The 23,004-nt window shown below is 41.4% G+C and overlaps 1 protein-coding gene across 1 annotated transcript; it reads right to left on the bottom strand.

Moving 5' to 3' along the window:
- Positions 1 to 1,523: 1,523 nt before the first annotated feature.
- Positions 1,524 to 14,769, bottom strand: LTV1 (LTV1 ribosome biogenesis factor). Its single transcript, XM_087817776.1, has 12 exons — positions 14,662 to 14,769; positions 14,318 to 14,539; positions 13,039 to 13,170; positions 11,635 to 11,808; positions 7,484 to 7,571; positions 5,213 to 5,354; positions 4,615 to 4,870; positions 3,549 to 3,676; positions 2,486 to 2,625; positions 2,187 to 2,239; positions 1,794 to 1,994; positions 1,524 to 1,667 (listed from the first exon to the last, which is right to left on the bottom strand). The coding sequence occupies exons 1-12, from the start codon at positions 14,767 to 14,769 to the stop codon at positions 1,557 to 1,559; spliced, it is 1,755 nt and encodes a 584-aa protein (XP_087673902.1). The 3' UTR covers positions 1,524 to 1,556.
- Between the last annotated feature and the right edge of the window lie 8,235 nt (positions 14,770 to 23,004).

The following is a 23,004-nucleotide window of genomic DNA, read 5'->3' as shown; positions in this document are numbered from 1 at the left end:
TCAAAATACTGTGTAAGCATAAAATTAAAATCTTTAAGTTTGGAGGATAATCCACATAAATCACATTATGTTTCACCAAGACTCGTGGCTTATAGTCACATTCTCCAAATTGCAAAATATGTGTTGTGCTGATTTAAACCCTCTGGGGGAGGTACAGTGAAACTAGCAGCTCCTAAGATGGAATCTGAACAGCACCAAGTCAAAGTAACTTTCCATGTCTATAAGATTCATGCTGGTTTTGAGAACCTTCAATGGCAATAGCTACCAAAGTAAAAGGTCAATTCTTTTACAATTTAATACAGTCCCAGTACATCACCTGGCCCTTTGCTTCTTCAGATTGGCATTTAAAAATATACGCCAGCATCCCGCTTTTGTAAAAAGCTCTTCAGCCAAGTTTTTTGTATTGATGTTGGTAGAGTACCTAAAGCTATTGTTTTTCACAACTCTTTTAAAAATCCTACAATAACTACTTAGGTTTAAAATTGGTAACATAGAGAACAAGATAATACCAACTTTGGAAAAGACAGAATGAAATAAAGTACAGACACATTCCAGTAACTTAGACATCAAATGCAGCTCACCTGCTAGAAATGGTTCTGCCGTAGCCATTCTGTTCCCAACTCAGATCAACAGTGTCCACAGATTTCTTTTCCAGAACGGTCCAGATAACACATTAGTCATGGACACATGAACAAGGGGCACTGACAACTTGTCTATTGCAAGGAAGTCAAAGTTTACCAAATAATTAACAATTGTGATGGTGTCATTGCTTTAGCCTTAAAATGTTTGAAGAAATTAAAGAACCACCACCACCCAACTCATTGAAAAGCAGGGAGTTTTCAACTATGTATTTTCATCAAGTATAAATAGTTCCAAGCATTAAATAATGTTTAAAAGACAAACTTTCTAGTTTAAATTGAGTATTTCTGGTTTTGAGCCAGGTACTCACTGAAGCCAAGGAAGTTTTCTTGATTATTTCTTCTTCTGTTTCCTGTCTTCACTGTTCCTGAATTCCAAAAGCAAGTCATCCAGTCACTGAGTCTCAACCACATTAATACTCAGTTTACCATCCTTTTGAAATAACTTTTGCACCAGCTTCCTACCAGTGGAACCTCCTCAGAAAACCTCTTCTTCCCACTCAGCATTTCAAAATTAGTTTAAATGGGCCACTTTTCCACATACAGCAAATTAAACCACTTAACTCCTGAAAAGGAGTGGAACGGTTTCAAAGAAATAGCTGAGAACATCTGCAAAAGGCAACTGGGACAACCATACAAATAAATGAAGAACACACGATACCATTTAAATTATGAAGACATTTTTATTTAATTTATCCAAACATTTCACATTCATGAAATCATTTATTTCAGAACAAACCTAAGCTTATCATATTAAATTTAAAAACATTACAGTATTTACAAACTTGGTGGTATGGTATAAATACAAATAGTGTGCTGTTTTCTTTTCAACACCAGCCAGGAAAAATGGCAGATCAGTCTGGTCTCGCTGAAGATGCAAACCCCAAGGGGAGTGCACCTCACCCAAATGTCCCACCGTCACAGCTTCAGACCCTCGACATTCCTCTTCAGGTTCAGCAGCTCCTTTTCCTGCCTTCTTTTCTCCAGTTTGAAGGCTAATTTGTTAGCTTTCTTCTCTACTCTCCGTTCCTGTACAAGAATACATTCATGTTATTCAAATCTTCAAACTGGTGCAGACCAATTTTAGAAAAGAAAATTCCCATGACCTCCTGCCACCAGCTCTCTGAACTCTCACGGCTGAGGAAGGTCCTTTACCTTGCGCTCTTCCTTTACAGCTTGCTTTCTTGCTCGTTTATCTTCTTTGCTTTCATTTTTAGAGCGTGGCTGGGTTGACACCTTGGGCAGATCACCATCATTGATCATCTGCATTCGTTCAACTTGCTTTGCGGTGAAGCCTTTCTGAGGCAAGACATGGAGAGGTATTCCTGTCTTAGCAGATATTCGGATTTGTTTGGGCTGAAATAAGAATACAATGGCATTAGGGTTATTTCCCATTCCTAGTAAAAAATAGCTCACGTATGACACATTGTTGTTGCTTTTCCTAATGGTGCTGGCAGCCACTAGAGATAAGGCCACTGTGAGAAAATAACTTGTATACTTCCTCTCCTGCACTGTGTACTTCAAACAGGTCAGGACATCAAAACTTACCTTTGGTTCATACTTGATAAGCTGTGGATGGTTATACAAATTTGAATATGTACCTAAAAAAAAAAAGTCATGTATTACTAAGTATACTTCCAGTTCAGCAAAACATTGCCGAGTTCCTACTATATTTCCAGGTTTAGTGCTTTCACAGTTCAAATGAATACTGGAGTCTCTCTTACAAATGTTTTTATATTGTTTATAACTTAGAAATATTTCTTTTCCCCAATTATTTCCACAACATACATACTTTTTCAAAATGCTGATGTACTTCACAGCAGTAAAATGGACACTAAAACACTTACTGCAAATGGATTCGCAATCCCACTTCTCTCTGACGTCTTCAAGAACTACAGTAACCACCTCTTCCTCCTCAGACCCATCAAGTTCATTCACGGGCTGGTCCTGATCCTCGCAGGATTCAAGAGTACTCAGTTTTACACAACTTTTGGTTAAGTTTTCAAAAATGAAGACAGGAGGAGAAAAAAGAACACCACCCATGTTACTGTATGTTACTCAACTTGCACTTAAAGAGCTAGGGAAACAACAGCATTTTTAAAAATCCACACACTCAGGTGTCCTGTTTGTCATTTCCTGTCGCAATTAGTTTTATGTTGCCCTGTCTCTCGCTTCCAGCAGGTTCTGGACATTCATTCTGCTGACAGGAAGGAAACACCTATCTGCATCTTTGCAAGGATGTAACATATTACACATAACATCAGCTCTTCTAAACTATAATCTTTTTTAAAGCCTCAAAAAGCACTAGCCCATCTGTCTCCCCAAAGTATTCAAATAATTCACTCCAAGTATGCAGCTCTCTTACCCTGCAGCAGGATCTGTGTGACCACAATCATGGAACATCAGACCTGTCTGGCCCATGTAAACACCCCATTAGTTTCTCAGAGAAATCACCTAATGTGGGTGCTGATTCACCAAATATGTGGCTGGAAAGTTCTACTAATCCAGCTGGAGAAATACACTCTTATCTTTCTGTGAGCCATAAATATTTACTTTTCAGATGCCTGGCATTGCAGCAGGATGGAGAGCGGAAGTCAACTCACTCTCCAACCAGAGGCTGTAAGCACCTCTCTCACTCTCATTCTCTCTCTCATTCTCAAGAGGCTTGCGGCCCAGTCAACATCCCATAACCCTCTGTTAGGATCATTACTCTCAGGACAAGTTACGGGGAAACTGGTTCTCAGAATGGCCCCACTCACTGTTATGTTCAGCTTCAGAACTCTTAATGCCAAAGGTTATGGAAAATGTACCATCTTCATATGGATTCTGACTGGGTGATTTTCGATTCACGTGCCAATTACTTTACTTGAAAATGAATAAAAAGCAGGTAAACAAGGAAAAGTCCCATACTTCTCTGCTTTCTCTTTATAGTAGTCATTCACAACTTCCTCTAAGCGACTGCTGTCTATTTGAATGGAACCTTCCAATTCAGCATTATCCAGAGCTCCAATTTCATCATCATCATATTGTTCATAAAACTTGAATATAAAGAGAAAAGATACCATGAAAATGAATGTATTCAGGAAGAATACAGCATTTAAATGTCATTTTTACATTGATTTTGTTCCTACACAATATAAGCACTACCATGAAATCACAACTACCATGAAAATATTAGCAGAGATTCAGCACCATAACAATATGATGTGGAAGACATCCTACCCAGCACCTTAAGACTGCAAATAGGCTACTATTTAATATGACAATGACAACAGTTACTCCATTGGAGAGCACAATGCTAGGCAGAAATCTTTACCTCGGGATATTTTACAGATACTTTCAAATGCATTAATTATACAAACTAATGTATAAATTCATCCCTTTTTTAGAAGATGTTTACTATTATCAGTGCTGTTCACACTATCAAACTTTGTAAAAGTAAGCAGGGGGGTGGTGTAGCTCCTGAAGTGAGGTTGTTTCTAGTCACAGTTCGCCTATTTCTTTGAGAGAGGAGGGAAACCAGTACTTACTGAAATGCAGTGAAGTTAGAATCTTTATCTGAGGAAGCCACCCACCTATCCACCCACCATTTACTGAGCCGGTCAAAGTTTAAACTGCCACATGCCAGATACCACATTAGGCCTTGGGATATATCAGTGAGCAAAAACACACACACAAAAATTATGGAATTTCGTTTATGCTCAGGCCAATGCTTGAGGAAATAGTATATCTCAGGAATTGTGACTGAGGAGTTTGGAATCAAAATGTCACCATTCTAAGAGCAAAGTCAGAAGGTGTAATTGCTATCTTTTGACCTACATGCATTCTTTCCAGAATTAAAATTAGGGTGGCTTTATGGTCTGTTTTAACAGAGGTTATAGACTATTTCCAATGCTGAAAGTTCTAGCTTTAGGTTCCAGTGTCATATATAATTTACTAGGAACTAATATGAAAAGGCCCTTAATTGGGACCTTACCTTCTCAAACCTTTCATCATGTAGGGTCAGCTGTTCATTTCTCCTCATGACTGAGGATGTCATAGAATACTCAGTAAAGCGACTTTTTGTCTCCTCTTCCCAGAACAAGTGGTGTTCTAGGGACCCCGGAGGCTTCCCAGGGGCAGACACTCCCTCATCTGAGAACGAGCCTGCAGAGCCATAGTCATTGTCACCACTGCCTCCGACCTCATCGTCCGTATCTTCCCACTCACTGCCATCTTCAGCCTCAGCTTTCCTAGAGCCAGAGTCATAAATTAACTGTCAAAACAACCTGAACAACAGATCCCAGTCACTTTACCCAGTCAAACTTGAGACTGCTTCAGGGAGGATTCCTGTTTAGAGAACAGCTGTGCTGCCTGACCAGTCTGGCAGGGTTGGGAAAGGAATGAATTAGCTATCAGGCAGCTTAGGCTTTAGCCCCACCTACTGATGGTTTGTAAAGAATTCACAGTGCACATTGTCTGCTGAAATACAGAATTCAGACTGAAGTTCCGAAGGTCTCCTTCAGTTATAATGCTCTACTGTTATTATCCTATTAAAGCAACAGTCATCCTGTTTTGGAACAAGCTACACATACCATACATCCATTCCCTCTTCTTCTTCTGTTGGCTTATTGGCCTGAAGAATAAAATCATCTTCAAGTAGATTAGCTGGATCATCAAAGTCAAAATCATCATCAAGAGCTGCGACAATGTCAGGATCAAAATCCAGCCGAGGCCCTAGACAAAAAATAAAAATTAAATAATAATTCCCAAGAAAGTATCATTCCTTCCTTTAACTAACATAATCTGAGTACCTATTATATGCCAGAGCATAAAAGAATGATTAAGAACTCTAAGAAATTCAGTCTAGTGAGAGAAATAGAGCTGATGACTGCAAGGAAATAAAAAAGGGGGAAAAAAACCCTTCCATTATAGATCTACACTATTACACTGTCTATTAAGCAAAATTCAAAGCTTTGGCCTGCAAGAAGAAACTGGACTTTAAATTTACCTGTCAGAAATAACTCTAACCTGTTAGAAGTAACTCAAATTAAGTATTTGTCGTCTATTAAACCTAGTCTTTTCAGACGAGACTTTAGTAAACCCCAACCTGTTTCTTTATCTCCTATAATTAAAAAAAGTACAAAGCTCAAGAAAAAGTTTCAAGTCCAAACCTATAAACTGACATAGCTTCCTCACAACATGGCTTCTGCTTGGTTCTCCAGCCTCCTTTCATAGTGATCCTGACCCCTCATTCCAGGCCTGCTAATTGTGTGCAGTTTCCTCTACTCGAGTTGTCCTGTCTTTGCACACAGACCTTCTTCGGTCTGGAATATCCTCTCCTTTCCTCCCCACCCCGCCCTCCTTCATCTACCTCTTAATTTAGCCCCAAGAAATCAACTTGGACATGACTTCCTCTGGGATGCCTCACCCAACGCCCCCAGACCTGTTTGGTACTTTACCATTTACTCATTTGTACTGTAATCATAACTGCCCATTCACTGTCATCTTCCACAACTGATGGTAAATTCCCTGTGCTCAGGGATTATGCTTTATTCTGGTTTAACCCAAGACTGTCAAACAGTTGCAACTCAAAATCCTATAGAATGAATTAATAAATAAAGGCTACATGGCAAGGTTACTCAGTATGGGTTAGGGGGCTGGGTGAAAAAGTGAGGGGATTAAGGACAAATTGGCAGTTATAGAACAGTCACGGGGATGTAAAGTACAACACAGGGAATGCAGTAAATAATACTGTTGTAACTAGGCATGGTGTCAGATGGGTGGGTCCTCGACATATTGGGCTGATCCCTTAGTAATGCCCAATCACTGGGTTATACACCTGAAACTAATATCATATTGTATGTCAACTGTAATTGAAAAATTAAAAATTATTTAAAATAAATTAAAAAAATAGTTCTTACCACAAAAAAATGTTGTAACTATATATGGTGATGATGTTAATTAGCTATACTTATTGTGGTAGTCATTTCACAACATATACAAATATAGATTATGTTGTATACCTGAAACTAATGTAATGTTACATGTCAATTATATCTCAATAAAATATATTAACCATTGAAAAAAATCTAAGGCAATTTAGGAGAAAATTCCAAACACTACCTCTGTGAACTTCTGTGTTTGTTCTAAAATATAATGTTAGTACTCACAAAAAAACCCCCACAGACATGACAATTTTCCAGTGTATGTGAAACTGATGGATAAATGGGACTTCTATATAATAATACTTCCATACTCTTGGGAGAACTTTTTTTCTTTTAATCCTCACCTAGGAATTTTGTTTTTTATTTCTTAAAATCCTTACCTGAGGATGTTTATTGATTTTAGAGAGAGAGGGAGAGAGAAACAGTGATCTGTTGCCTCCCATACACGCCCTGACTGGGGATCGAACCTGAAACCTAGATATGTACCCTAACCGGGAATTGAACCCGCAGCCTTTTTTGGTGTACAGGACAATGCTCCAACTGAGCCACCTGGCCAGGGCTTGGGAAGACTTTTAAAAGCTAACTTATTAAGTATTTTCAAGATTACACTATATGTATGTAAGGCTAATTGAATATCACTTTCCTTTGTAAGAGGTTAGGTCAAGATTAAATTCCCCCACTAGATCACCAAAAAAAATCTTCCCACTTTCCTCTCTAAATAGGAACTTCAAAGACTAAGAATTGGATGACAATAAAAGAACAGAAGGAGGATCACACTCATCCCTTCTTAATGATCTCTAATCTAAATCAGACACATCTCTATTGTTTCAACACTTTATCAGTAGCAAAACTACACAGAAGTTTCTTTTTGTAAAACAAAACTCTATCCACTTGAAAAAATAAAGAAACTGAACACACCTGAAACAGGAGCGGCTTTATTTAACAATCCGACATCTTCCTCAAACTCTGATGCAAACACTGATGAAGGCAACTTAATTCCAGTGGTCTTGAAAAAAGAAATTACACAATGGTCAAGTTTATTCAGCGATACTTCTGGTTGAAAAGTGTTCTCTCAATATTCATGTCCACCCAGAAACTCAGAATGTGACCTTACTGGCAAACAGGATCCTTGCAGGGGTAATCAGTTAAGATGAGGTGATAATGGAGTATGGTGGGCCTTATCCAATGACTGGTATGTCCTTACAAGAAGGCCATGTGAACATAGGAAGACACATGGGAGAACGCCATGTGAAGATGGAAGACTGGAGTGACACATCTTCTAGCCAAGGAACACTAAGGATTGCCAGCAAACACCAGAAGCTAAGAGATAGTCATGGAACAGATTCTTCCTGAGCCTCAAAGAAGGAACCAACCCTGCCGAAAGCTGAATTTCAGACTTCTGGCCTCTACAGTTATGAGAGAGTAAATTTCTGTTGTCTTAAGCCACCCAGTGGTAATTTGTGGTAATTTGTCACAACAGTCCTAGGAAACTAATGCAACCACATTCTGAATTCTTTTACTTGTGCTTCAGTTACACACATTATACATGTATATTCCATCATCAGCTCCAAAGCAACTTCCCTGCAAAACTTCACAAAGTTTTCTCTATTATATTATTCCATTTAAGCCTCAAAACCCCTTGAGGAATCAACATGTTTTAGTGAAACAAAAGCTAAGAGGAATTAAATGGCATGCCTCCCTGAACTGAAACTGGTTAACTGAGGTTCTGGGATCCACAATACTATCTCTTGTGCCTTCCTTCTGATTGGAATTTTCCTTCCTCTCTCTTCAATGGAACCCACCCATTAGTGGCCAGCTCAGTTCCTCCTACCTCCACGAAGCCCGATTCCTGTCCTAGAACTTCCTACTGTGAACTCATCTTCGCACACCATACAATCTACTTCAGTATGTGCTGGCACACATTTCCTGCCTAGTCCTTATGCTTCAGTTTCATCTTTTAAACCAGTGGATAATGTGAGGGTCACCACCACGTTATCTGTATCCATGTACCTCACCACCCACTCTGTCCTCAGCTGAGCAGCAGGCATGAAGCTGAGATGCGCACTGTCACTGGCTCACAGCACGCTGAACTGGAAACCTCAGAAGAGCATGAGCAAAGGCTACATACAGTAGCACATATCTAGCAAGCTGTTATTGTTATGGCTTCCAAAGTGAGTTTCTCTATGGCATCAATGTGGGCAAAGATCTGGTTTTCTGCTGTAGAATCTTTTTTAATGTAATTTATTTTATTTTTTAATTGATTTTAGAGGGGGGGGAAGGGCGAGAAAGAAACATCTATTTGTTGTTCCACTTATTTATGCATTCAGTGGTTGCTTCTTGTATGTGTCCTGACCGGGGATCAAACCTGCAACCTTGGTGTATCAGGACGATGTTCTAATCAACTAAGCTACCTGGCTAGGGCTGTAGGGTCCTTTTTTAAAAAATACACTTACTAGCCCGGCCAGTGTGGCTCAGCAATTGAGCCTCAACCTAGGATCCAGGAGATCTCGGTTCAACTCCTGGTCAGGGCACATGCCTGGGTTGTGGGCTCGATCCCCAGTCAGGGGTGTGCAGGAGGCAGTGGATCAATGACGACTCTCTCATCATTGATGTTTCTCTCTCTCTCTCCCTCTGCTTTCCTCTCTCTGAAATCAATAAAGATATATTTTAAAAACAAACAACAAAAAAAACCCAGGTTTACTAGATATAATTCACATACCATACAATTCACCCGTTTAAAGCCCACAATGTAATGATTTTTTTAAAAACTGCGATAAAGCCCAGCCAGTATATGTCTCAGTGGTTGAGTGTCGACCCATGAACCAGATCCCAGTCAGGACACATGCCCGAGCTGTGGGCCTGATTCCCCAGTAGGGGGCGTGCAGGAGGCAGCTGATCAATGATTCTCTCTCATCATTGATGTTTCTCTCTCTCTCTCTCTCTCTCTCTCTCTCTCTCTCTCTCTCTCCCCCTTTCCCTTCCTCTCTAAAATCAATAAAAACATATTTTAAAAATATAAATAAATAAAATAAAAATTGTGGTAAAAAATATATGTGGTCTTTTAAAAGGTTATTTTGTGTTTATTAATCCTTGGAATTGAGGGGTTAAAAAAAGGGAGGGTCACCTTGTTTTTAGTGAATTTACTTTTGGAGATGTTTCCAAATCTTGAGAAACAGTCAAAGAATCATATACACAATTAGAGTTTAAATAGTGATTTAAAAGAGGAGTGGAATTCTTTTTATTGGCTGCAATAGTTCCTAAATACAAGGTGGGCAAAAGTAGGTTAAATTACCAGCCATCATTACCTAAAAGATAAATCATAAGTAAGGAAACAAAATAACAATAATAAGTAACACAAATATTACTATAGAACTGTAAGCCTACTTTTGCCCACCCCTCCCTGTATAATGAGTTTGCACAGCTGCTTTCTACCATGGCAGCACCAGCTTTCCCTCACGTGAAAATCAGGGGCTGCCCAAGCAGCACTAATTTTTGTACTGCCTTTCTTTCTGTTTGTACGGCTTATTCAAGATTTCTGGTTTATTCAACTTTGGTGGTTTGTTACAGATTACTTTATGGTTAAAACAGCTCATGTGACTTATCTACATTTTTGCACCATGCTACAGAAAACCAATGGCCATTCTGTTTCTAAACATAATGCACTCATCCTTGTAAACATCACTGAAGTGTCCATTTAAGAGCCTTATTCTGTTGAAAGTGAAATAAACCAGTCAGAGAAAGATAAATACCATATGTTCTCGCTTATGCGTGGAAGCTAATGAACAAAATAAAAACTGAACAAAATAGAAACCAAGACATAGATACACGGAACAGACTGACAGATGTTGGGGGTGGGGAGAACTGAACGAAAGGTGAAGGGATTAGCCAAAAAACATATACATAACACACAGACACAGACAACAGTGTGGTGACAGCCAGAGGGAAAGGGGGTGGGAGCTAGGTGGAGGTGAGCAAAGGGGGATGAGGGTGGAAAGAGACTCTGCTTGGGGAGATGGGCGCACGATGCAGTGCACAGATGATGTTTATGGAGCTGTACACTTGAAACCTGTATGGTTTTGTGAACCAATGTCAGCCCCCCCCCCCGACCCTTGCCAAAAAGATGTCAATTAGGTGGTGATTCTTTTTACACACCACGAATTAGGGAATAAAAGTTAATCTTGTAGTGGTCAATACATTCAGCCAGAAGAATGTCAGGACTTTTCTCTGTAAGATAAAGAGGCTGAACCACTACTAGACACCCCCCACCCCTGAATGGTTTATAGCAGGAAATCAGTAAGTACCCTACTACTTATATAAGAGCCTTGGGGAAGAAGGGAGAGGTAAGCTGGTTTAGCGATGTGGTCGTGGGGTGTGTGACCTTACAAGAGAGCCATGACCTAGTGAGTGAATGAACAGCTGCAGTTACTACCTCTTCTTTGGGTGATACCCTGAAATCTAACCTTTTTAACTCTCTTTAGGCAAGAAGCTATGGACTGAAGAAGCTATGATCACATCTTTCCTAGAAAAAATGCACTGATCATGCAAGGGTTAGAGAATGAGAAGCAGGAGAAACTGATGCCCTCTTTTATCTCTTCCCTTTTGTCAATAACCTAATTAATAAATGTCTTATTTTTTAAGTGCCAAGTGATACAAGTTTCACAGAGAAAGTTATACTAATACAAAATACAAATGCCAAAGCCATGCAACATGGGCATCCTTAACATAAAGAGGGGAAAAAAGAACTTAATTTGGTAGCACTAATTTCATACAAATATGTGCTGTCACTTATGCTTAAAAGATGAAGTATTAAAGTGCTAACTAACATGACCACAACTATCAAAAGTTCTAATCCTGCCAAAGGCTGTCACTTCTAACAGGTGCCACCAGAGAAGAGGCAGCCTACTCTCACTTGATTGTACAAAATACAACATGTACACACACATACCACTTTCAGTGAGAGCACGGCCTGCCACATTTCTTGCCCCAAAGTTATATTTATTTAAAAATGGTTTTTTCCCCACTCACCCCCACATAGTCTCTCTCATATTTAAAATGCTGAAAAGTCTTACTGAAATTATTGAAGTTTCTTCATTTTCACTTCTCCTGTTGGGTACACTGACGGTACTTGTGGGAATAAGCTCCGAGGGCCCAGATGGTTCCTTCAGGTGCTGCAGGTAGTCATAGTTGTCATCAAAGAATACTCCATACTTCCTCTGTTCTGCGCGTCTCTCTTCATCATTTATCTAGGATAATAAACAAAATGGAACTAGAACCTCTTCCAAGATTAAGGAACAAGAACCTACCTTAATGAGCACAGCTTTCAGAACAGGAGGCAGATGGCACATGGACACTTGGCTTATAGGAATGAGACAACGAATTCTTGACAAATTCAGGAAACAGAGCTTCTAAACCATGTGCCACATAAAATTAAAATGGAATGGAATAATTCCTTTCACTAGACATCTCTCTGCAACAATGAAAGCAGAGAAACGCGCACACACAGTAATTTATCATGTACCTGGAGGATTAGAAAAAAAGACTAGGGGGCCTTGAAAGGTTAAGTACAACTTCTTGTATTTGTATGAAAAGAAACTTCTCAATATACAACACAAACTGGCTTTACTGAAAAGCTAAATAGGCCCAATGTTCCCCAATACCTCCTTTCACATTACACACACTTAACAAGCATACTGACTGGTAATTACCAAATCAACCTTTCTAAGCAGGGGTGGGGGCCGTATATGGCCCTCAAAATGATTTGGTCTGGCCCTGCCAAGGCAACCACAGGCGGAACTCAAAATTCAATAATGTTAGCAGCTTTTTTCATAATTTTTAAGTTGATAATTTTGTATGGCCCGCGAATGACGTTTTAAATATTCAAATGGCCCTTGGCAGATAAAAAGTTTCCCATCCCTGTTTTAAAGGCTCCCTGGCATTTTCTAAAGCTAACTTATGAGTTTCAATGTTTTACATTTCATGAGATGAGTGATCAGGAGGCAAAATGCAGTTCGTGGTTATGAAATGAAAGGATGTTAGGGAAAGCAGAGACTGAGCATTTGGTTGTGCCCTAAATAACATCATGCAGTATTATAGCTGATGGCTTAGTAACTATAGGGTGTCCCAAAAAAGTGTACACACATTTTGAATAATTATCAAGGCAGTGTTCATTAAAACACATTTCATTTCCAAAACTGAGCTATCAGCTGTTAAAGTGTGCACACATTTTTTTTGGGACACCCTGTATTTATCAAAACTCTGTAGGATTTGCTCACTGAACGTCACAAATGAGGATGCTTTATCGTCTCAATCAAAATGAATATGCCTGATGTAAAAATTGGCACATTTACTGAAAATTAAGTCACAGATTTGGTTTCCCTCAAGATCAGTTATATACATAGGAGGTGGCTAAAATAATTTATTAAAAACTGCCAACAGTCCACCTACAAACTCGTTGGCTGAAGAACAGCACCTACTTTCTGTGTAGGCAACAGAACCCTCTGGGGTGCAGTCTCATCTGCTGCTAAAGGATCTCGTTGGCTCCGATGGACCAGGTGGAAAGACACAGCTTTCTTCTTTTCTATAAAGGGCTTTTTCTTCCTGTGAGGCTTCAAAGGACAGAATCAGAACAAGTCATTAAAATAGAACCAAAACACGAGTGAACAGTACCATAGTCCACATAGGCATCTTCAATAAGTTATGTGAAGGATCAACAGATTTTTGAAACCTACACTTCTAGGGCAGGCAACATCAACTGTGTTCTATAAAATCCACACTTACCTTTCTCCAGTACACATGTTGGCACCTACTCTGTAAGCAGATCTTGTTATGGGCACTAGGGATACAGCAATGGGAAAGTCCGACAAGGCCCTATTCTTCTCAAGTAAATCATCAGGAAAAATGATTTCAGGTAAAGAAAAGAAAACACAGTGATGTGCAAATGACCCGAAGAGTTACTTTCGACTGGGTGCCCACAGAAAGTCCCTGACAGGCTGAACCAAAATGACAGCGAGGTTGCCACAAGAAAATCTGGGGAAGGCAGCTGCAAGCGGGGTACACACTTCATGTACCAACTATTACGTAAACCCAAGACACAACAGATGAAGTTCAGGAAGGCTCATCATACATTTCTACATTTTTATTTCGCTACCCAGCCTTGATTTTCTAAGCTGAGAAAGCATCATCCAGTTGAGCAAGCCTCCTTGCTTCGGGCGGAACCTTAGACTCTCCCACAAGCTCCCCTCCCCAGAGCAAACCGATGGGCAGACACGCCCCTCTCCGCCCGACCCCGCGGAACACGGGGTGGTGCGTTTGTGCCTGTGTCACCAAGGTTTTCAGGCCCTTCGGGGTGAAGGGGAGGCCACTCTCTAACGTCCATTCCCCAGGGAGGGGCTTGGCCATGGGAAACCCACTCTAAACTGCAAAGTACGCCCGGGGTGGAGAGGGTGGCCCACACTGGGCCCGTCGCTGCCGCCCTCCAGCCCCAGGGCGCGGCGGGCACCGGCACTCCAGGAACCGGCCCGGCTTCCGCAAACCCAGGGCGCCACGCCCCCCCGCCCCGCCAACCGGGCTCACTCACCATGTTGCAGCCGCACGGCGCTCGCACCGAAGAGCGGCGACTACACTCTCCGAGCCCCGAGGAGGTGACAGCTACGCCCCGGACGCCGCCGAGGCCCGGCTCCAGGCGGCGTCTTTAGCCCTAACGACACGTGCAAGCCCCGACAGGAAGTCAGGCAGCCGGCCCCGGAAACCGACCAATCGCTGGAGAGCTGAAGTCCCGCGGCCCGTAGTTGCGCGGAGCTCACTCCGTCCCAAAGATCGCGAGAAGCTCTTGGGAGGAGGGCTGTTCTCACTCCCCGGGGGCGGGGCTGTTCGGGCCCGAAGGGAGTGAGCGGAGGCGCGGGAACCGCCGGCGCCCGGGTGCCGAGAGGCGCGAGGGGCCTTCGGTTTGGGGAGCGCTCCCTTCTCTAGCGCTCTCTGCGGAAAACAGAGGCGACGAGTCTGGCATCGCCACGGACAGCTGTAGGCCCTGCCCAGTTCCAACCGTAAAAAACAAAACCAAAAGCCCTGGGCTCAGAAGGGGGCTCCCTGCCGCGTACCCCAGGTTTCCGGTTCCCTCTCTTTTGGGCTGGCGCGGAGTTAGTTGCCTTAGCAACCGAGGATGCCAGGGCCTTGCAGTTATCCTTCTCGGCTGCACCAGGCTTCATCAGGTCTTTATTTTACTCCATTTAGTCAACTGTTAAAACATCCAGTTAAACCCCCAAGACTGTTGGCCGTAGCGGCATTTGAATTAATAACACATATTCATCATCTCTTGAGTACTTGCACAGTTTACAAAGTAGAAACACTAGTTTATGCTCTTTCGAGGCCTTGCTCCAATGCGTTCACGTGGGGTAAGCCAATAGGCCGGAGGCGCACCTGCCGGGCGGGGGCGGGAGGGCGTCGGGCACATGCCGGGCGCCGGGCCGGGGTCGGGCAGGTGCCGGGCGCCGGGCGGGGGTCGGGCACGTGCTGGGCAGCGGGAGGGGGTCGGGCACGTGCCGGGAGCCGGGAGGGCGTCGGGCACGTGCCGGGCGCAGGGCGGGGGTCCGGCAGGTGCCGGGCGCAGGGCGGGGGTCGGGCACGTGCCGGGCGCCGGGCGGGGGTCGGGCACGTGCCGGGCGCCGGGCGGGGGTCGGGCACGTGCCGGGCGCCGGGCGGGGGTCGGGCACGTGCCGGGCGCCGGGCGGGGGTCGGGCACGTGCCGGGCGCAGGGCGGGGGTCGGGCACGTGCCGGGCAGCGGGAGGGGGTCGGGCACGTGACGGGCGCCGGGCGGGCGTCCGGCAGGTGCCGGGCGCAGGGCGGGGGTCGGGCACGTGCCGGGCGCCGGGAGGGGGTTGGGCACGTGCCGGGCGCAGGGCGGGGGTCGGGCACGTGCCGGGCGCCGGGAGGGGGTCGGGCACGTGCTGGGCGCCGCGAGGCTTTTCTGGGCAAAGGGGCGGGTGATGCGCTCGGTTTTACCGGCTACTGTTTCTCAAATGTGTTTCCCCTCCCCGGTTCCCGGAGTCTTTCCCATGTCTCAGTTATCTTGGACTGCATCTTTATGTCCTGTTACCATTATATATATATTTATGAGATTTTATTTTTGTATTACAGTGAAAATTATAGAAACAATTTAGATTAGCACCACAGAACTTGTCTTGAGAAAATACTTTGTAATAGAAATAACACTTGTATGTGCCAGGCATTCATCATCATTAAGCTTCATGAGGGCAGGTTTAATTTTGGCTTGATCTGTTTTATTTACTACTTTGTCTATTCTCGGGGCCTAGAATAGCGCCAGGCGCATATACTCAATAAATACTATTTGTGTACGTGAGTTAATGTTCTGGTACTTTACCTGAATTATTTCATGCCTTCCTTACCACAACGCTATGAGAGAGGTGCTGTTATCTTCATTATTTTACAAACGCTAACACTCAGGCATGAGAAAGTTAAGTGATCTTCTCAAAGGCACACAACTAGTCAAATGGCAGAGCAGGGATTTAAACTCAAGCTTAACCACTTAACCACATTGCTTGCTTGTTTTTTCTTTTTTAGTAATATTCTGTTACTTTATATATATGTATGTCTAATACTAACACGAAACACACTGTGCTATGCACTTTGGATTCGTTCTGTCCTTCAGTTCCTTTGATAAGCCTGCGAAGTGCAGGTAGATAACAGTAAACCAATCTGACGGATGCAGAGTCTGAGAACTGAAGTGGCTCCCTAAGGTCATGTAGTAAGTGGAAGAGCGCAGATGTGTAGCCCATCCGTGTAGTTCAGAAAGGCCACACTCCTTTTTGTTTATTTGTTTTGTTAATCGTCACCCAAGGATATTTTTCCATTGATTTTTTTAGAGAGAGTGGAAGGGAGGGAGGGGGGAGGAGAGAGAGAGAGAGAAACACTGATGTGACAAAGACACATCGATTGGTTGCCTCCCCCATTCGCACGACCTACCATACCAGGGCTGGGGATCGAACGTGCAACCAACCAGGGTATGTGCCCTTGACAGGAAATCAAACCCAAGATCCTTTGTTGCGCCGGGCAAAACTCTAACCACTGAGCACGCTCACCAGGGGAAAAAGGCCACACTCTTAAGCATATGCTACACTGCCTCCCTAAGGCAGTCAGCCAGCAATTTTTGTCGATTCTGCCTCCTAAATATCCAAAGGCATCACTTCATTGCCCCTTTTATCAAATTTATCATTTTAAATACTCTAATCCAATCAGGCAATTTTTCTGTATGGAGCTTTCAATATCCACCCTCTGGCCTCAGGATAAAGTCCAAGCCCCTTTGCATGGCAGCCGAGACTATGTCATCTGACCTCTATCCATCAATACAGCATCGCGTCCCCTTATTCCCTGACATACCGCTCTGTGACCCAGCCCTATCAAACTGTCTGCAGTTCTCAAATGCATCGGAAAGACACAGTATAGTAAGGACTCAATCATTACGGTGTTCAAACACTTTCATACACTTACTCATTAGACTCCTACAAGGATTTAAGGATATTCACTATTTTTGTCCCTTTATTTTACAGATTAGAAATTGAGGAACAGAAAGTCAAGTGACTTTTGCCCAAGGCCATGAAGCCAACATTTGAATCCAGGTGTAGCTAGAGAATCACAACCCCCTTAACCATTGCAATGCACCCCATTTCAAAAAGCCAGCTTACAGGTGTCAGACACTGTTCTGGGTTCTGTATATATGTTAGCTCATTTAATACTTGTTGAATATAATATCTAACACAATGCGTTCATTAAAATGGTTATATACAAACTCTGGCTTGTCTTAACACAGTGTTATTTCCTACCATTAAAATGTTATTTCCTGCCATTCAAAACTGAAATATCATAGCAATGATAATAAATCCAAGCCATACTTCTACTCTTATTAGTATGCTCTAATTAATGGCATCTATTTCAAAATGATTAAACAGAATTTTCAGCTTAGTTTAGGCTTTGAAAATGTTATTTTTTTCATCTGAAATCAGCTTGCCTATTGAAATTGTGTTTATCAGCTTAGCTCAATTATATCCCATTCAGAGGAGGTTCTCCATCAGCATCACTCAAGGATCCCAAAGCATCAGGAAGCTAGTACCCTAAAGTGGAGAAAAGTTGCCAGACCCTGAAGCAGTAACTTTAGGAATTATAAATTACATGCTTGACAATATTAATAGAGCTTATGGAGGTACTTAATTTATAAAAAGGGGAGGTGCATCAGAATGGATGTAATAGGATGGTTACTGTAGCTCCGTTTGTAATAGAGAAGGTAACTGAAATTCCATTAGTAAGGGATTAGTTGAAAAAAACAAAAAATATTTATACTGCATTCTACTGTGAAGCTGTTCTAAGGAAGAGGCAGGTCCATAGCAGCAGCCACTTATTAAGTTGGGAAAAAAGCATGTTGCAGAACATCACAGTAGATGTCATTTTCTGTTAAAAAAATATAAATAGAAAAACATTTTACACAGAAATATCATAGTGCAAGCACAGAAAAATATCTGGTTGACTAAGCTGCCCACAGCAATTCTCTAGGATGAGCTGGATTGCAGGCAAGTTTCAATTTCTATTTAGATATTTCTTCATTGTTTACATGGTTGCAGTGACAATTTGAAGTATTACATTTGTATAAAAAAAAGTAAAGATACTTAAATACAAAAACCAAAGAGGGGACAGGTTAGATACTAATATAATCTACTTTAGTAAATATTGTTAAAGGATATTTTTAAAATTGTAAAATCATGAGTCATATGTATATTTATATGTATATAAAGCGAGCCCATGTTCAAGATTTTATGTAATACATCATTAGGAGGGAACTGGTAAGATGTTTCAATTAGTTCAGAAGGCAATACAAAGAACAGAAACATCAATAGAGCAGGAATATTGAAAAAAATGTGCAAAAGGAGACAAAATTGGCTTCTTTCCCAGTTATCTAGGGAAGGCAACTGAGCCTTCACTGGACAGAATGTATGTACTTGTCTAGAGACAAGAATTATTTTCATTACTGTCAACTTTCTATGAATTACAAAACTGTAGAAATTATAGCTCAAAGACAAGGAAAGGTGCAAAGCCACATAAAGTCAGAATCTGGAGTGCTTATCTAAAAAGTGCATCACTTTTCACTGAAGCACAAATTTTTCCCTATAATATTGAATAACAACAGTAGTATGCCTGGTATGCTGCCTGGAATTAGCTTCTGGTGTTTATTTCACTCTCATTGTATAACCGGGGCAGGGGAGCTTCGTTTACTCACCTCAGTGTAGAATGGGAATGATAATGTTATTAATACTTATCTCAAAGGGTGTGTTGAATTAAATGAGAGATTGTGTGTTCCGTGCTTGCATTGTTGCCTCAGGATGGCCATCTCCCCAAACCAGGGCCTCCTCCAGCATCTGGGACTTGTCAGGAAACACATGCTTTGCCTCAAATCAGGTTCTCATCACGGGAATCTGTTAGCTTGCATCTTGGTCCAACTTTCAGCTTCCCAGGATCCCAATCCTTTTGTTTTCCCTCAATTCCTGGTGCCTTTCATGTTCTTTATATTACATGCTTAGATTCCTTTACTTGTTTCCAGCCCCTAGTAATTTGTATGTTCTTTAAAACCCTTTCTAACTACACAAACTCTTGAAATTGGTTGGCTTGCTGTTTACTGACTCCTGTTCTTAGAGTCAAAAGTACATTTCATTTGTGAATACTCTTTGGAATTATTAATCCAAATTAATTTTCTTTACCGTGCTTTTAAATTATAAAATGAATTTAGATTCTTTGGTATGTTTTGGTCACATTCATTTTAGCTTTAGGCTATAAAAAGCTCACAAATCACTATCAGTCCCCTTTCTTTTAAGTGACAAAGAAACAGATGAAAACTTCTTACAGATATGGGGTAGTTAGATCAGGCATGCGTTTAATTATAAATTTAACTCTATGTTTTCAGAAAAGGGGAGACGACTATTACTACTATTGCGGGATTGCATTACTATTGAGTGATTCTGCCTGTCACTCCGTCAATGCGCACGTTACCGCCTTTCCCTCCATCACTCTTTGCTCTGCGCTTACAGTGTCAGCATCTCACAGTGCCGAGTGTAATTCTTATGCTTAAAGTAAGGTGTGCGTGTGTTTAAACACAATAGGGCACCTAAATGTAAACTAACTTCTTAATCTGTGGCTTAAGTAAAGAACCAACCAAACATTCCATTGATAAAGTTAAAAAAAAAAAAAAAGGCTATGTTGGGCTTATTGAGATAATTTGCCCTTATATTTGGGGCAACATAAGGTATTTTCAAATATAATTCTTCCTTTACAACTTAACCCCCTCCATAAGGTGCTACTCCATTTTATTTAAAATTAAGCTAACCAGTAAGACCCAGTTAAATTAAAAAATATATATATCATCTGAAGCACTCAGAGGATCTGTAAATGAAGTAATTTTACGATTTAGAGACAAACTCAGGCAACAAAAGTATAGCTCATTCAATTTTCTTTGTAGTAATTTCTTCGCAGTCTGCAGCTACATTGTTAAGGAGTTTGCCCGTTGCCACAGCTTCCGTTGCAAGTGCTAATGGTTCTCAACGTCCTCTCAGTAGACGTTTTCTTCGACCTTCAGACTCATTCAGTGGACTGTTCTCATGCGGATGTCCCAACAGGCAGGCAATTGAAACAAGCTGAATTACATGTACAAAATTGAATATTTCCCCTCTCCACACCTTGTACCCACTTCTCCCCCCTTTGCCCCCCCCCACTTCCATCTTATAACAACATTACCTCTGCTGTTTGCTATCTCAGCAAGTGGCATTACCATCCTCCACCTAGTTGCCCAAGCCAGACACGTGGGTATTGTCTTTAATAAGATATTTGTCTTATTTCCATGTGCAAAAATCACTTCAACTGTCCCTTGATTATGTCTCTTCATTCCAATAGTTAATACCTTGGTTGAGGCCATCACCCCCCCAGCAAAATTATAGCAACAGTAATGGTCTCCACTATGGTGTCAGATGAGTACTAGGCTTATCAGGAGGGATTACTCCATAAGTTATATAAATGTTTAACCACTATGTGGTATACCTTAAACTAATATAATATTAAATGTCAACTGTGAATGAAAAAATTTTAAAAAAGTAATGGTCTTCGCACTTCCAATATTGCTTCTCCTAATCCAGTCTCTACATTGTGGCCAGAATAAATTAGGGGAAATCTGAGAATGTTATCTGGGTTTAAAATACTTCGGTGGGCCCCTCTTGTCTTAAGGATAAATTCCAATCTCCTTTAGAAGGTTTACAAGGACTTTCAAGGTTTAACCATTGCTAAGCTCTAGTTTTCCATGCCTTTAGTCACTTTCTTCACCTCATTTTTCATAATTGATTGTGCCATCCTGAGCACAATGATAGCGTTCTGGCCTCAGGGACAAAGAAGACTGGACATTTAAATAGAATTGGGACAAACCAAATTGGATGTCCTTTAAATGAGTTGGGTCAAGTCAGAAAGAATATAGAAAAAAATGCAATAGCTGGAGAAGACGTCTGAATCCTTCCTAGAAAGATGGGTGGGATGTTAATAAAATTCCAGTTGGAGGAAAAGATGTGAAAACAGTTGTAATGTTGGAAGAAGGCATAGTTGGAAGAGGGAACAATGAGTTTCACTTGATTTGGCCCAAGTGAGGAAGAAAAGGAGAGTCGTTTGGAGCTGTGGTCTGTGGTGAAACTGCAGAAGACCTTGAGGCTAGATTAAGTACTGGGGAGTTTTTCAGTGGGCAGAGGACTCACTGGAAAATTCTGAGTTGGAATAACATGTGAGTTGCCCGTCAGGAAGGATAATGTGGTGGCAGGGTGAAGATGAACTGGTTGGGGAAGACTCGGAGAGGCACCTACCAGGACTTCAGGGGTAACTGGGGACGGAACTGAAGACATGACAAACTTTGGGGGGAAAGATGGTGGACACTTAAGTGTGAACTGCTGAGTGTGCCCACCTGAACTAGTAGGGGCAAATTTTCCCCAATGTCAAGTGCTGTTTACTCCAGATTGTCTCACATGGGCCAACCAAAGTCAAAAGTCCATCCAGGAACAAAGTCTTGGTCAATAAGTATGGAAAATGCCAATTCTCTCCTCCCTAGGATATTTGTCTAATTATAAAAAGCACATGCCAGGTTTTTTTCTCCTTAAAATCTCTAGAAATGGTACCCTTCTGAAGCAAAGGAGCAGGAAACGTCACATGAACTTTAGGTTATTAGCCTTTCTCTAGAAGTTTGTCTGTTCATGATAGCGACCATGTTTTAAAGGGCAGAGTTCAGAACTAAACTGAGCAGCACTTGTCCTGCCCGTGGACGGCAGAGCAGGAGCAGCATCTCCGCGTAGCTGTCGGAGCTGAGGTCCTGTGACGTGCTTCGTTCAATCGCAATAAATGCTACACCACCGAACACTGTCCATTTCTTACCTCCATTGGGTTCTAGAAAGTAACGTTTCAATGTAATTTTTAATAGCATACTTGGGGCCAACTTTTCAAAGGTACTTTTTAATTTTTTGGTCCTAATCTTCTCATCATATGTCATAAGTCGAGAATAATGGTACACAGATTGCTTTTCAACACCCCCTCTACCTCTGTTCTTGCCCTGGAGTTGAGGGAGCATAAGTTACCATTTGTTACCCCTGTTGAAAAATATGAAAAGTATACTCCAACTCTTTTTCTGGTCAAAATATGTTCCCAACCTTTTTCCTTGCTTATAATACATTAAATAGTAAGCATAACGAGGAAGTTTTATTTATTTTCTATATTATAAACTCTAAAGGGACTACCTTTTATTTTTATACATAATAGTGTCAAGAAAAACATCAATATCAAAATCCTCAGATATAAAAAGACAGCAAGTTTAAAAAATACACTAAGTTGCTGTTTAAAGCAGTAATTCTTAGATATTTTAAATAAAAAGTACAAATCACAAGGCCTTCTATAAAAATTTTTTCAGTTAGGTGGAGCTGAAATAACAGGCAATTAGAAAGGCCGTCTTATTCTTGGTTGACAGGTGAGAACTCTGCACACTTTTAATTTGAAAAGACTGAGCACTGTCTGAATACAACAGAAATTGGAACAAAGTAGAGCTGGGGATTTCCCAACGATTTTATTGAGGTAACTTTTCCCAATTTTATACATATATGCATTTTTATATACTTAAGAAAGCTAAACAATGTTCTAAGGCACTTGGAATTGTGCACAGCAAGGTATCCTATAATATAATACAACTAAATAGAGCATAACTTTGCTTTTTAAATAACACAAACACCAGTACAGAATAAAAAAGATAATACATAGTCTTTCTTTCAGGTTACAATAGTAGAATACATATACATATGTGTGTATACTTGGAGATATTTATACCCACATACTATAATACAGTACAGATCAAGAACAATAGCAACAAAAA

This window comes from Miniopterus natalensis, chromosome 5, assembly GCF_054644295.1.
Source record: "Miniopterus natalensis isolate mMinNat1 chromosome 5, mMinNat1.hap1, whole genome shotgun sequence".
NCBI classification, from domain to species: Eukaryota; Metazoa; Chordata; class Mammalia; order Chiroptera; family Miniopteridae; genus Miniopterus; species Miniopterus natalensis.
This window is presented reverse-complemented; position numbering and strand designations above follow the sequence as displayed.